Here is a 16,717-nt window from a genome sequence, read left to right as displayed (position 1 = left end):
CACGCAAAACATACACCCACACACACAGAAAAGCTCCCCTATTCCCTGCACTAGTTTTACTTGTAATCTCAAACTATTTGTGTCTCCTCTGTCTTTTTCACAGCCTCAGAAAACAATAAAAGAATCAGATTTCTTTTTTTTTTTTTAAAGGATGCCATTCTGTTAAGAGTGCCATTCCTGGCAAAGAAGAAAAAGACAGAACTGAAGGCATATTTCATAAGACAACTGCAACAACAACACATAAAAAGCAAATACTGTTATCGAAGAATAATCAGGAAGGTGTGTGCGGGGGGAGAACACGCAAGTAACAATAACGTGATTGATACAATGAAAACAAATTAATCTTTATAAAGTTCACAGTCTTGTAGCTCCCTGTACCAGGGGATGTGGGTGGGGTAGAGGGTGCGGGGTGATTGGGGTGGGGAGTCTGGACAAGATAGAGAATCTACTTTTATATCCTAGCCTCAGCTAGATTGTTTGCCAAAGAGGAAATGTCTGTTTGACATCACTTCAGCTGCTGTCAAAAAGCTCACTACATGCACATACGCTAACTCATACACTGATATGCACATGGATGGGAAGCCTTTACTTTCAAGATCCATTTAATTATAGTAAATCATTTATCCAAAAGTTGTGATGACAAATTGATATAATCAAACTGAGTTTTGGTTGTTTTAGACCCCCTTTTTTTTTTTAAACAGTACCAGGAACTAAGAGTATCTTTTGCACATTTCCAATGCATCTGGAAAAGTCTGACGATTCTGCAAATAAGTCCAATTATGTATTTGTTCGAGACACATGTTTGCATGTGAGGAAACAAACCCAGAATCATTGTGTTTGTTGCGGGTCTGTGATGTTATTTATTACTGTTACACCCAGATAGTTTTGACCCACGAGCAGGACCGAGGATTAGAGCTAGGAATATCATATTTTATTACACTTTTTTGGTACCAACCGAAATTTGTCCATAGCACCGACCAAGTGTCACACTTTTGTAGTCTTATTTACCTATTCTTTGATTCGATAGCTCCTTATTTAGATCAATAATTGTGTTAGTTCCTCAAGTCAAAATGGTTAGAAAGACAGGTAAAGTTTTTGACATCCTAAAAGGTTCCTGTGGTGAGAAGGGGCTATTTGAGGCATTTTTTTTGGGAGTTACCTTTACATCAAAAAATGTTTGCTTGGAGTCACATAACTTCCCAACTCTGGATATGTACAGAATGAATATTGATAGGGCAGCTGAAGTGACATCCCGCTTAAAATGTCCCATTCTGGTTTTAGATCAAAACACAACACAGGCATGTCACTGCTCCTCTTGCCCCCTCCTCTACCTCCTCTCTTTTGGATGGATGCGTGTGATGGATGGATGGATGGATGGATGGATGGATGGCTGGATGAACGCCCCTGCTGTTAGATGACTTTCAGTCCATCCTTCTCTGTCTGAGGAGGTGACGTCTTGTGTGAACTTCGAGTGAAGTTGAGTTGGAGGATGGTAGGGAGGGGACTGTTATGGGATGGGAGGGCTGTTGGGTGGACGGTGATGGTGATGATGATGATGATGATGATGAGGATGAGTATGTAGATGATGATGTAGATGATGATGATGATGTTGTGTTGGAACACAGTAAAAATCCCCTAACCTCCACTTTGCACACACACAAATGCACAGACACATTCCTGATGTTCCTGTGATTTCAAAATAAAGAGGAGGAGGAGAAATGAGGTACAGTGTCTTTTTTAATCTGCTGATTAAAATCCTGATGTGTGGGGGCGGGGCAGCAGAGGTGAGGTTTGGTGGGGTGGGCGGGGGCACTGGTACAAGATGTGCTGCGAGGGACTTTGTCAAGGGGTAAGAGGTTGGTATGTAGGGGAGTTTGATGGGGAGCTGTGGGAGGGGGCCAGAGTTCACATTCACGCGGGCGGGCGGGGTGAAGGGACAGGTGGTCGGACCGGGAAAAGGAGCGGTCACACTCGGTGCAGCGGAAAGGTTTGATTCCGGTGTGCTTGCGGAAATGTCGAGTCAGCTCGTCGGAGCGGGCGAAGCGCCATGTGCAGCCCTCCCAGGTACAGTGGTAGGGCTTCTCTCCTGGAGGAAGCAGGACACAAGTAGAAGAGTTAGGAGAGAGGAAAGGAAGGGAGGAAGCAACATAGGGATGGGAGGGAAGAGGGAAGTTGGGATGAACCACTCACATCTGCTTATGTCCTCCTGAGACCCGACATTTTGTTTGGTATGTATTTTTAATTTCTCCTAGCTATATGGGATCAGTAGGACCTGATAAGTATAAAAACGAAGCATTGTCTTTAAAAAAATAAATAAATGAAGTACAAGGTTTGGAAAAAAACAATGTATGGTTTGTCTTTCTTGGACCATCGCTGGCAGGTGTCTTCTGGCTGTTCAGCATGAACAGCGGAAAGCATCAACATTGGTTTGGAATCATACCACTTTACTACACATACCTTCCTATCGCCCCTGGTAACTGATGCTAAGGCACCTCTCCCTTGCTGTTTCATGGTTTGGTCACTTGGTAGCTTCGTATAAGGTGCAGCAAACCCCACATGTAATGTACCGATATGAGGACACAAGATCCTTTCATTGGATGTTTTCAGGAAAAAAATCACATTACAGTTTTGAATGAGCTGCCTAGGAAGGGTTACATTGATAGAAAGATACCTGAAAAAAAAAAAAATAACCTAGCTGCAGAATTATACATAGGGCTGATCGATATGGAGAAAATCCAATATCACGATATTCTTGACCAAATACCTCGATGTTGATGTTGACTATTGGTGCTTCTAACAAAATGTTATTTACATAATGACATTTTTGATAAATAATCACCGGAAATGATTTAATGACTTGTGGGTAAAGGTAAATAATAGAACAGCTAGAACAGTCTGGTAAGTTCAGAAAATGACATCACTTTACTGTAATGCAGCCTGTAAAACCAGGAAAAGACACCACTTATGCCATATTATAATATCACAATATCCTAAATCTAAGACGATATCTAGTCTCATATCACACTATCGATATAACATCGATATATTGCCCAGCCCTAACTATACACACTCTGTGATTGGTGGTCAGTAGATAATAATGTTTTCATTTTGGGGTGAACTGCTCCTTAAACCTGGATAGACGTTGTTGTGTTATTGGTGTTTGTCTTGCTCAGGTCTCACCTGTGTGTATCCTCCTGTGGGCTTTGAGGTGGGAACTCTTGGTGTAAACTTTTTTACAGCCTTCATAGTCACACATGTGGATCCGCCTCCTCTTGATGTCTGGCGAATCTGGATCGACGGGCTCTAAGTCCATAACCGACCTGAGAAAGGAAAATTAAGAAAATAAGAAAGGAATTGTCTGATTTGATTTGCCTGAAGTCCTGAAATGTTTAAAGTGATGGTTCAGAGTAATTCACCCTAGGGTCCCAGAAGCTTTTTTCACCTGGGTCGAACATTGGGAGAGTTAGCTAGAGTAGCGTTATCAGCTGAATATCTTAGCGCAGGGGCTAATGGACCCACGTTTGTATCTTGTAAGTTACCCCACTAATAATGCCCGAAATGATACCAAACGTCTACAAGTAGTACAAATAGGTTATGCTCTCATAAAACGATGGATTGGAAAGTTTGTAAGTACACCAGAAGTTTATGTAAATAACACTTGCCTGCTGGCTTCTGCTCTCTGCTGTTGTTGTTGCTGCTCTAAGACGAGTGCTTAGGGCCGTCTACAAATTACTACACCGAAAAGAGATACAACAAAAATATGTATTAATTTAATGATTAAATAAGGTAATGTCTCCAAACTTACCTCAATTATTACTCGTCTCCTGCTAGTTATACTACAGCACTTACTTTAAAAAATAAGTTAAATTAAAAAATATTTTTGTTGCATCTCTTTTCGGTGCTGTAATTTGTAGACGGCCCTAAGCACTCGTCTTACAGCAGCAACAACAACAGCAGAGAGCAGAAGCCAGCAGGCAAGTGTTATTTACATAAACTTCTGGTGTACTTACAAACTTTCCAATCCATCGTTTTATGAGTGCATAACCTATTTGTACTACTTGTAGACATTTGGTATCATTTCGGGCATTATTAGTGGGGTAACTTACGAGATACAAACGTGGGTCCGTTAGCCCCTGCGCTAAGATATTCAGCTGATAACGCTACTCTACGCTTAACGCTCCCAATGTTAGACCCAGGTGAAAAAAGCTTCTGGGGGGGTGTTTGACTCGAGGTCATGGTGCAAAGGACCCTAGGGTGAATTACTCTGAACCATCACTTTAAATCCTGGTTCAACCATGTAAAGCACTTTGTAACTTTGTTTTGAAAAGTGGTTTATAAATAAAGTTTTTATGAGTATAATTATTATGGGATGTGTTTATCAGCCAATATTTTGTTGTCAGATTTCAAATTCTGATACGGTTATTGGTCTAACAAATCTCTAACCAGTCTGGCTCTAGTAAGAAAATAACATATGTGCAAATTACTATCCAAGCTCTTTATCTATGTTCAAGTTAATTTTTTTTTTTACCTTTGTTTAATTCATTTACATTGCACTTCTTACCTGCCATGGCCATCATTGTGTCATTGTAGTTCATACTATGTTGATATGGCCTTGACATAATACAACTTTTACACTGTATGACCTGACAACATTCATACATTTGAAAATTAAACAATCATGAAAGACATTTCAGGTTTATTGTTTGTAACAACTTCACATGACTATAGTGTTCATCATTGCACACTAGAACAACCCGTGTCATCCGGTTCAGGTTCATTTATAAAAAGACATTAAGGCCACTGGGCGGCATCAGAGGGTCATACTGCGTTTAACACAGCTGCAGAACAGCTTCCACTTCAGCATTTCTCTCTCTCTCTCTCTCTCTCTCTCTCTCTCTCTCTCTCTCTCTCTCTCTCTCTCTCTCTCTCTCTCTCTCTCTCTCTCATTGTCTCTCATTGTCTCGTTTATTTCTTTCAAATCTTCTAACATTTTCATTTTTTATTAAGTTCTTTTCTCATATCTACAAAAGACTAAATCCATCCACTCTTTTCTCTTTATTTCATTCTCCTTCTGCCTCTCTCCCTCTTACATTTATATTCTGATGTCAATGATCGAGTTGTTTGTATTGTGATATTCTGAGTTAACTAACTTTTTGTTTTTTTATGTCTTTTTCTTTTGATAATCATGATGTCAATAAAGTTGGTTTGAAAAAATACAAAGCCTCTCTGTCCTTCTCCCTAGGAGGTGTGACGGCTAACAGCATTACGAAACCTTGTTTACACCCCAGCTCTGGGACAGCCCTGCCCAGCAACAAGCAAACACAACACACACACACACACACACACACACACACACACACACACACACGTAAACATAGACACACTTCCTCACAAAAACAAAAACACAAATACCCACAAACACCCTTGTTCACTTTGACACACACACACAAACACACACACAAACACACACACACACACACACACACACACACACACACACACACACACACACACAGCAGATTACAGCACTAAGCTAACCGTTGACATCCACACCCTTAATTTCAGTTACAGTCAGATGGCCTCGCCTTTGGGTGTGGAAGTAGCTCTATCCTGACTTACTAATAAACACACTGGACACACACACTCTCACACACACACACACACACACACACACACACACACACACACACACACAGTTTTACTGTACTTGTAAGAAGCTTCGCTGGCACACTAACATTCACTCCATTAGATTACAAGTAACCTACAAGTAACAAGGTCCACACTTTACTTGAGAGGACCAAATGTCCTAAGTTATGAAGTGTGTAATGAGCGCGCACACGCACACACACGCCTCCCTGTGATACAGCTGGGGCGTCTGCAGTGTGTTCTCCTGTACAGAGGGTTATATAAGGTTATACAAGTGTCCAGTCATTGCAGCGCTGCAGTAATGTAATTAGTCAGGAGGCTGCATGGGAGGGAGGTGATCCACACAAAGACCGCATTTCCCATAAACCCTGCTGCGCATTAGTGCCTCTCTCGCTGACCCTGTCGACTCCTATCATGGACTTTACTCTGAGATGACATCATGCATGGTTAATAGTATTAATGTCCTGTCAACAGTTTTACAGACGTCTGATTTATTATGGACCATAGCTGTACCACTGACAGTACACGCCGTATCCAGCTCCAACTGTAGTGTTTTCTTCCAAGCAAGCAACATTTTCGGAATAGTTCAAATTTTTGGGAAATTTGCTTATCTGCTTGAGAAGAGAAATGTGATACCACTCTCATGTCTTTGCATTGCTTACACAGCTGGAGTCGGGGGTGTTAGCTTAGCTTAGCATGAAGACTGGAAACAGGTGGAAGTAGCTGACTTGGCTCCTTACCAAGTTACATCTACTAGAAGCTTACTACTTAACATTAAATCCATGCAGAAACAGAAATGTAACAACAATAATTTATGCTGAGTTATGCACTGGAACTATCTCTTGGCAAACAACAGCCGGGCTGTGAGCAGCATCCTGAAGTAAGAAGAAGGCAACCGCTGCTAGCGATGCTGCACAAAGGTGCTGGGCGAATAGATAAACTGTGTTGCGTAATGAAATAAATCCAACACGTTACTTCTTCTAAAAACCGCAAACTGTCATTTTGAAATTTCTGTTTTTGCACGCGTTAAACAAAGAAGATTTGTTGTGTTAATTTGTCAACTTTAGAAGTGTTGTTAGGTGATTTAAAACAAATCTTATTTCCTTCTTGGAATGACGGCAATTAAGCATATTTCCCAAAATGCTGAATGTTTAATGTGTACCCTGCAAGGCTGCTTTTTTTGGCAGTCTTCTTTTTTTGTTCTTTTAAGGATCTACTGCTACTGTATACATCATGTTACTGCCACTTTCTGCCCATGTGTGGAACTGCATTAAAGTGATGGATACAGCTGTTGTCGGTTATTTTGTAGATAAAGACACTGAGGTAGGTCGAAGCAGCAGTTTTATTTAGCAACAGAGGCCCAGGTAACAGGTGCCTTCCAATCTAATAAATATAAGAAATTAGCCTTTTTTTACATAACTGATATGCACTGGAATCCACAACTGAATATTTTGAGACCAAAACATATAACAAAAATAATAAACTCATTATGGAGACAAGGGTAGTTGTCACATATTTAAACTTAAGCTCATGCCCTGTAAATTCACAAATCTGTGTAACTCTACTAAGATCAATGTAGGTCTACAACCAGCTACACATTTGCATTTCCATCCTTTGCATTTGCAGCAATCTGGATTGCATATCGCCTACATGCTCATGCACATGCTGGTAGAGAACAAGAGCTAACAAAACAGAGACCTGCTCATCAAAACAGTGCTCCACAGCACCGCTAGTGGTCAATAACACAGTGTGCCTTTATCTCATCCTTGCTCTACCCCCACCATCACTCTGAGCAGAACAGTCACACAGATGCCCAGGTCGTGAGACACATTTTTACCACAAATATGTGCATATGTGATTCAGTGAGTTCCATTTTTTTCCGGAATGTACCTCTTTCTGTCTTGATATTTAATTATTGTGCATGAAATCACACAGGTGTGGGGAAATTTGAAAGTGTGCCGGAATGTAGTCTGTTTGTTGTGTCCATCTGTGGCTGGACTCACCCGGCGTCGAGGCTCTGGGCACTGAGGGAGGCCGATCCAGACTCTGTCCCGCTCTCCGCATCGCTGTCACTCTGATACTCCACTGGTGATGTCGAACCTGGCTTAATACGAACTGCAGAAAGGATACGATGGGATAATAAAGACAGAAGGATGGACCGAAAGAGGGAAACAATGGTTTGAATCGCATGAGAGGCCCAGAGAAAGAGATAAATCAGTGAATGATATTAGGAAATGGAAGAAGCAGAAGTAAGAGAATAGAGAAAGAAGAGGAGGGAGGGAAACAGAGAGAAAAGAACAGCAAGGAGTTAATCACTTCTTAACAGAAATGCTTGGATTCCAGCAATTTAGCAAGACGAAACCTTGTGTGTGTGTGTGTGTGTGTGTGTGTGTGTGTGTGTGTGTGTGTGTGTGTGTGTGTGTGTGTGTGTGTGTGTGTGTGTGTGTGTGTGTGTGTGTGTGTGTAGGTGTGGTCTGCAAGGCTGCAGAATTGATGGCTCACAATTGTGGCCCCATGCTGTAATTCTCTGCATGTCTTTTTCAGAAATTCTTAACATGATTTAGAGTTCACTTTCGGTTAACAGAAAAAGTATTGCGAGTCCGACCTGGAAAGTCAGCTCTCTTTAGTGTGAGATTACACTATATTAGAAGACCAAAGATCTCTGCCGTAGTGTTTTTAAGTGCTTTAAAGGGATACTTCAGCGATTTAGCATTCAGCTTTGTATCAGTAGAAACCCGATAGTATTTCTGAATGACCGTGCCTCCCTCCCTCATGTCCCCCTGAGACGAGAGATTTCTGCATTTGGGGCCTGGAAAAAATCTTCCGATGACGTAAAATGACGATTTTTGCGTCATTGGAAGATTTTTGGGCCAGAGGCAAAGGACTACAGCCAGTAGTAGGATCTACTTCCGTATGTTTTCAACACGCCCACAGGGGGTTGGACTGCCGAGTCTGGCCGAGGTATTCCGAATGAAAACGACTGTCAGCCATCTTGAATCTTCGCTAAACAGGCTTTCGGTTTTCAGCAGAAAACATTTACAACAATTATCTGCATTCAAACTACCGGACGTGTGTACCACCGGGATACATCGGTACAGATCGGAGAATATGGAGGAAACGTTATTACAGACGCAATACTCGGCACACTACGTGAGCTTCGCCTGCACGGAGACCAGCGGTGTCGCTCAATGCCGCTAGCCGGCTAGGGGACATCCTCATCGGCTAGGTGGAAAGCTAACGCTAGCTGTCCACCTGTCCCAGCCATCCTGCTTGCAAGTGTCTGCTCATTAAACAACAAGCTGGACTACATCCTCCTTCAACGAAACTCCTGCTGTGTTTTTGTTGTTGTGGAAACATGCCTGAACAACAGTGTACCGGAACCGGGACTATCCAGCTACCAGGCTGCTCTCGCCGGCACGCGATATTACGAATCCCACTATGGCCACGCCAAGACCTGCCCTTCAATAGCGTTCACACGCTACTATTGGCCAGGCGTCCATGCTTACATGTATAGGTCCTATCCCCTGACCAATCCCCTAACCCTAACCTTAACCACTCGAGGTGAAATGCCTAACCCCAACCAATCAAGCTGCTTCGTAGGGCGGGTCTTGGCGTGGCCATAGTGGGATTCGTAATTTTGCCGCCGGCCCGTGGAGGTGGGCTGTGTTAAACGGACTGGTGTAGAAATAAAATCCAACTAGCTACTGCTAACTGCTGGTGGAGCTTGTGACTGTTAAATGCCGACCATTCGACATTCCACGCTAATTCACGGCTGTGTTTATACTCTGCCGTGTTTTTGTTATTGTGGAAACCTGCCTGAATAGTGTACCGGACTGTCCAGCTACCAGGCCTGCTAGCCCTCCGAGCTAGAGATGCTCTGTCGCCAGGTAAAAGAGGTGGGCTGTGTTAACACCGAGTGGCGCAGAAATGTGGTGATTTGTATCCATTTAACTGCTAACTGCTGGTGGAGTTTGTGACTGTTAAAAGCCGACCATTCTACATTACACACTAATTCACGGCTGTGTTTATGCTCGGTGTTTACAGCCCACCAAGCGCTAATGCTAGTATGCGTTAGCTGAACTTTACGGAGCCTATAAAGTGTGTGTACTAAATGTAGCCTGTTTCGTATGTCGTTTTTATATAATGTCGTTTTTATATATGTTAAATGTGTAACACCACTTGAGTCACGATGAAACGTTGTTTCTAGTGATGGGTCGTTCGCGAATGAGTCGGCTCTAAGAGCCGGCTCTTGTAGGTGAACGACGGGAGCTGGCTCGCATATCCAAAGAGCCGACTCCATTTTTAAAAATATAGCCTATAGAAATTAAATTATGTAATAATGAAATAATGAGTGAATTTTATTTTATTTAAAATAATTGACTAATTCAAAGAACAAAAAAATAATTATATAGGCACACATTAGTTTCGACTGTCTGATCAGCCTCACATTCTGTTCCTGTCAATCATACCGACGTGGTGCAACCAATTATACGACATGAGGGACGGGCCGAGCCATCACACACACACACACACACACACACACACACACACACACACACACACACACACACACACACACACACACACACACACACACACACACACACACACACACACACACACACACAACAAGTCAAACTCTGAGGAGAAGGACAGAGGAGAGGAAAACAGCTCTGAAAACAAAACAAAAGCAGGAAAATGAGTCGGAAGCACAGCAGCATTTGGAATCATCTTAATGATGTAGACAATGTTAAAGCACAGTGTAGAATTTGCCAAAACCAAATCTCATATAAAGCCGGTTCTCCGCCAACCTACACCGCATATGCGAACTGTGCACCCAACTGTGAAGATAGTGGAGCTTGAAACTAGCGGTCCCGCTAGTGACGGTGGTGGAGCGACTGGAGCCAGCACCTCACGTGGAGATGTATCCACTCAGTCAAGTAGGCCTAATCTGCGACCCACAGCAACGCGCAGTCTTCATTTCATTTCATTTAATAATTTAATTAGAATTGTTTTTCACACCTATCATAGTCAAAACATAAATTTTTTTAAAGAGCCGTTTGTGAGCCAAAAGAGCCGGCTCTTTTCAGTGAGCTGAGTCAAACGAGCCGGCTCATGAAAAAGAGCCGGAATGCCCATCACTAGTTGTTTCGTGTATATGGTTGAAATGACAATAAAACACGCTTGAGTTGAGTTGAATGCCTCTGTCGGTCTGTCAAGCGGTAGGCGTGGCTTGGGAGTGGACTCAAAGCAACGAAGCAGGTGCATTCTGGGATTTGGTGTTTTTCATCCATATAAGACCAAAACACATTTTCTGGCTTTTCTCGGCCTAGAAGGCACCAATTTAAAAAAAAAAATCACATTTCTACTACATAAGTGACCCAATTTAAAGATATATTCAGCTTTCCAGCGTTGAAATATTCCTTTAATTGTTGTACTATAATATTACTTATGAGGTGTAGCTTCCTGCTCTGGGTGTACAACACATTTTTGTTCTACATCATGCTGTGTCGCCATGTACTGTATAATATCGAACATTATATTTTTCATTTAAACTCCTGACATAGCGTCTGTTTCTGGATTCAGGGCACGTGTATTGATCTACGTATATAATAATACGATGATTAATTATTACCGTTTTCATTTGAACTTTCACACATGCATTGCAACCCTGAACATATCTATACGTTACCCGGAGGAGCTGTATGTGAGAATGCAAATGTCTAAATCAGTTGGACCGGACATTAAACGGACTTTACCCTGACAGCTCCCGTGTACAATGTCTATGAAATGTCTGATAGAGCCCGTGTGTGAATAGAGCAGCTCACTGTCCGGAGAATTAACAGTGAGCGAGTGGGCCTGTTCGTGACATTTCTATCATGTGGCTGGCGCGAAACTGGAAGAATGCAAACATCCGAGGGTGGAGAAGAAGAACGGTGATTTACACTAAGACGCAAATAAAAATGTCTAACTGGAGATAGGATGAGATTCGGGATCTTCTGCCTGTATGGGCCAACGCAGAAATTGTCAGACAAATTAAAAGGAACACCAAGAGGTTATTTATGACTAAATTTCGAACCAGCTACATGACCCCGGTGTAATCTAATTTTATTTTATTTCAGGTTTATTTAACAGGGACAATGCACAATAATAATACATGAAAATAAAATGTGCCTGGAGGCTACTTTACATCCTCTGTCCCTGGACTGGTGGTAAGAGGTCACCCTAACTTTGCACCTGCCGCATCATGCACGCTAGAGGTGTTGAAATTAATCAAATAATCGCTGCATCGTGCAATTGTGGACATGGACGATGCTGCATCGATAATCGGCAGGCTCATAATCGATTATTTCTGTTTACAATTTAATGTAGGCCTAACAACATTTCTGTTTACATATTCTGTTATGTTTTGCACATTCAGGAAGTGCCATGTGCTCAGTGCTGTAGTTTTATGTATCCAATTTATTTAGTATTAGAGCACTGCAGAATGTTTTGTTTTTGAAGCTTGAAAAGCTATGAATTATATGAAATATCGTACATGGCTTTAATAGAAAAATTTATTTGACGCATCGTGATGCATCGAGCTATCGAATCGAATTGAATCGCTGACATGATAATCATAATCGAATCGGGAGATCAGTGAAGATTCACACCTCTACTGCACGCTCTACCCAGCACCACCCCTCTAAACCAAACAATGTATTTCCAGTAGGTGAGAACGTGTCTGACATGGACAATATCCTGTTGTGTGCTGCATGTGAGAAAGGACATGTCTGCAGAATAAAGTTAGCCTATTGGTACAATACCTACCTCTCTCTCTCTCTCTCTCTCTCTCTCTCTCTCTCTGCATCAGCCAGTGGCTCTCTCTCTCCCTCTTTTCTTTTCCCTGAATTCAAAATTTGACAACTTCACAGGCTGCTGCTTATCAGAAACAATATTACCAAAGCGGAAAACACGACATGAGCAAACAATGAATAATTTATGCATTAAAATCAGACTGTGATGGTTAATTATTTGGTCTGAAAACATAATGAATGAAAACAAAAGTACGCCTTCTCCTCCCCTCCCGTCTATCTGCAGGAATGTGGCAGCTATACAGTTTAAAGTCCAGCAAGCCTGGAGAGACCTGGAGGGGGTGACACAAGGAATTTGGGTGGAGTAACTGTGTGTGTGTGTGTGTGTGTGTGTGTGTATGTGTATGTGTGTGTGTGTGTGTGTGTGTGTGTGTGTGTGTGTGTGTGTGTGTGTGTGTGTGTGTGTGTGTTGGTATGGAGAGGGTCACACACCAAAAGAAGGGTTCTTTGTCTGGAGACAATTAAGCCACCCCCACCCCTTCACCATTGCAGCTTTCCTTTTTCATAGGCAAAACAGCCCATCTCCTCTCCTCTCCTCTCGACCCCTGCGCCCTCTCCTCCTCATCCTTCCTCACCCCCACCTCCACCTCACCCACCCAGTCTCACTCCCTTCTTCCATCGGTGTCTACCTATTCACCCCAACGTCCTCCTTTTCCTCCCACACAACACATCATGAACAGTAAATGTCAGCTGCTTCCTGCTTGTTCGCTTGCCAGGTACAGGAACAAACAGATAATATCAAAGTTCCCGTCTCCTTCTCCCCCTCACTTACTACCCTCATCATGCTCTTTGTTTCTGTTTCTCTTTTCAGTGTTGTACAACACTCCTGGGCTATGAAATGCACCAACAAAGCAGAATTGCAATATGGGCTCAAGAAAAGACGGCAACTGAACGTTTAGAATCCACTTAGCCCTAGATGATATTTGATTTTAGTATAGGGGACACTTGAATGATTCCGCTGAGGAAACGGAGTCAACAATAACTGTGCTAACTGTTAGCTACTGTATGTGTGAGATCATATTCTTGTCCCATCGGATTGGTTTCCTCAGGTATAAAGGATACAGTCCGAGGTGGGTAAATACTGACACCACCTTTAAAGGATAACTCTAGTTTATCACAACTTGGGTTGTATTTTCATAGTTTTGCCCACCATTCATTTCATTGTAGTTAACCAAGTCCACGTTAATCTCTAGCCCCTTTCACACATGCACTGCAAGCCTTATCTAGACATTACCTGGCGGAGCTGTATGTGAGAACACAAATGGCCGCATAGGTTGGATTGGACATCAAACGGAATTTACCCTGCCAGCTGCCTAGTACAGTCCAAGTAATGTCCAATTGAAAGTTCACAGCAAGCGAGTGGGTGTGTTGATGGCGTTTCTAGCGGCTTGTGCGAAGCAGCAAGAAATCAAACATCCGAGGGTGATTAACACGAAGACGGTCTAACTGGAGAGACAACGAGATTCGGGAACTACTTTCGTTAAGGTCAGATGCCAAAATCGTCAAACAAAAACAAAGGAACGGCAAGAGACTTGATTATTTATTACCAAATTACAAATCAGCTACATGACCGCGGTGTAATCCACCTCATGTCCTGCAAGCTCTACCCAGACACCACCCCTCGTCTAAACCAAACGGAGTATCTCCAGTAAGTAAGAACACGTCTAAAATGGACAATCTCCTATTGTGTGCTACATGTGAGAAAGGGCAACTTTGGACGATGTCCGGGCCTTATTCTGCGGACAATGTCCGGACTTTACATATAAAAAACAGCTTCTGAGATCTGGGAGCACAACAACATGACCAAAAAGAAGTCAAAAGTAAAAAGTCAAATTATTACCCAAACTGTCCATTGTAAACATCCATTAGAGTTTATGACCAACTTACTCACTTTTATTTTTACCCCTAAATAAAGTGCTTTCGTTAGTCTACAAAAAGAAAGCCAAAGTTGTAAACTGGAATATCCTTGCAAAGAGCAACTCAACAGTAGTTGACAATCTTATTTTTGTTGACCTAAAACAGTGACGTGGAAGTCCAGGGTGTGTTAGCACACCGCGGCATCACTGTTAGGTGTGGTTACAGGTGTAACACGGTGAAACCATAGCCTGCTATTTAGTCACTCTTCAGTACCAGGGATTATTGTTACCACTTGCTGACATTTACAGCCACTGAAACAAGCCTGTCTCCAAACACAGCTTTAAAATAATTAAATGGTATAAATATACTCTATTAATGTGATGGGGAGAGAAGGAGAAGGGGAGAGCACTTTATTTTGTCAAATAAAGAAATTGCTCTTTTACTGTCTCTATAGTCACGCATTGCCAGATCTTCCTCCAAAGCGCTGTGGAGGAGTTTCTGGCTAGTCCACACACTAGTTTATTGGCATTTCTTTAAACCAATCACAATCGTCTTGGGCGGCGCTAAGCGCCAGACGGGGCAGCGGTGCCTTGGCAAATTAGCCTCGGGAAGGAACTTGTTTAGGTGGGACATACGTTCAAAAGTTGTTTTAGTCGTGTAACAGAAAACTCAGATTGGACCGATAGTCTAGCTAGCTGTCTGGATTTACCCTGCAGAGATCTGAGAAAAGGTTAACCATAGTCCTCACAAATCGACGGGAGTTTAGAATGCCAACACAAAGAAAACGGAATGTGACGGACATCCGGTCGAAATGAGGGACATTCAAGGTTGGGGGCGGCACCTAAACAATCCCAGAAATAAAGCAAATTCCATACAATAAACCTGTAACATACAGGACCTTTGGTAAGATTTTATAGATTCTTGTGCCACTCTACAGTGTATGGTGAACATGATATTTTATCCTCCCACAGACCTAGTGGGGAACATGCTGATGAGGTAAAACAGTGTGAAAGCATCTTCAGGCCAGCGTGTGTGCGTTGGAGATTCTTCTAGACATTTCTGAGTCACTGTCTCCCTCGTTTACATTCCTGAGTCGAGGCCGAGGCACTCGTTTGGATTAGAAAACCAAGGAGAACTAAAGTGACCTCACAGACTGCAGTTTGTCAAAGGGGTGGCGGCCTGTTTTGCCAGCTTGCCTGAGTAAATGTCGAGCTTGCCCTCGTGTTTACTCGGGGATGGATTACACCGCCTTTAACCTCTCCGTTGCTCGTTGCTTAACGCAAATCGCCTGCATTGGAGTGTTTAAGCCGCTCCTGATTGAGCGGCTGACATGATGACAGCATGACACCCCTTCTTTCTCACTGGTTCTTCAGTATTGATCACCTTTTCACACACTGGTGTATGTGTCAGAGAAAGGTCAGGACATTTGAGAAGCAGAACTTATCAGAGTAAAAACTCTGGTACAAGTTAGAAAATGACTAAAATGATTATTAGATAGTCAGGAAAAAAATTCTACAACATATGTAAGATGTCCACGAGTTACCTCATGTAGGTGGGAATAGGAATAATCTGGCACATATGTGGAGCTTCCAGAATGACAAAGAGAGACAGATGGCAAGTCTAACATATCGCAAACCACAAATACACACCATCTCCCTTGAGAGATGCACTGTACTCCTCTGAGAGCGAGAGCTCCCAGTTAATGACAGCGCGAGCAAGAGTGACACAACCATAGATAGACGAAAAAAATGAAATGAAAGAGAGGTGAGGTGTAGTAATCTAACAACTATCTCAAATTGCCTCCTTTTCCTTGCTGATATTGCTTTGCAGAATGCTAAATGACTCCCTGTGCAATGTTCCCTCCCAACATCCTGTTTCAATATACTGTAAATACGAGTGACATTAAAAGGAAAAAATATTCTCTTCAATTGTGTTTCATTAGGACTTTAAACACTTTCCTACCCAGTGTCTGATGCTATGGTTTTCAGTGGTCATATTTGCCTAAATGGTAAACTGAGGCAGCAACACAGAAGTACTTAAGGAATCATCAGTTTTTAATTAGTAGCACTGGCAGTAATTGTAGTAGTAGTAGCATCAGTAGTAACAGCGGAAGTAGTGGAAGCCAATCACTTGATGTACATCTGTCAGATGTACATCTGTCACCTTCTGACCTATATCAATGTAAACAGTACCGGGACTTACAATCTTCGTTCTCAGGATCTTTTCATTCTGTCTATTCCAAAAGTTAGAACTGAGCTGGGGAAAAAGGCCTTTAAGTTTGCTGCTCCCTGTACATGGAACAAGTTACAGAAATCCATGAAACTTACTGAACTAGTCTCATTGGTCGCTTTCAAGAGGAT

The 16,717-nt window shown here is 42.4% G+C and overlaps 1 protein-coding gene across 1 annotated transcript in view; it reads right to left on the bottom strand.

Annotated features, from left to right (window-relative positions):
* Positions 1-1,410: 1,410 nt before the first annotated feature.
* Positions 1,411-16,717, bottom strand: part of klf8 (Kruppel-like factor 8) — a 91,541-nt gene continuing 76,234 nt past the window's right edge. Inside the window, exons 5-8 of the mRNA XM_039777961.1 lie at positions 7,650-7,761; positions 3,181-3,320; positions 1,728-2,086; positions 1,411-1,635 (exon numbers count right to left, since the gene is read on the bottom strand). Coding sequence (XP_039633895.1) covers positions 1,411-1,635; positions 1,728-2,086; positions 3,181-3,320; positions 7,650-7,761 — 836 coding nt within the window. The remainder of the gene's footprint in view (positions 1,636-1,727; positions 2,087-3,180; positions 3,321-7,649; positions 7,762-16,717) is intronic.

The sequence above is a fragment of the Perca fluviatilis genome, chromosome 16 (genome assembly GCF_010015445.1).
Source record: "Perca fluviatilis chromosome 16, GENO_Pfluv_1.0, whole genome shotgun sequence".
In the NCBI taxonomy this organism is placed as follows: Eukaryota; Metazoa; Chordata; class Actinopteri; order Perciformes; family Percidae; genus Perca; species Perca fluviatilis.
This window is presented reverse-complemented; position numbering and strand designations above follow the sequence as displayed.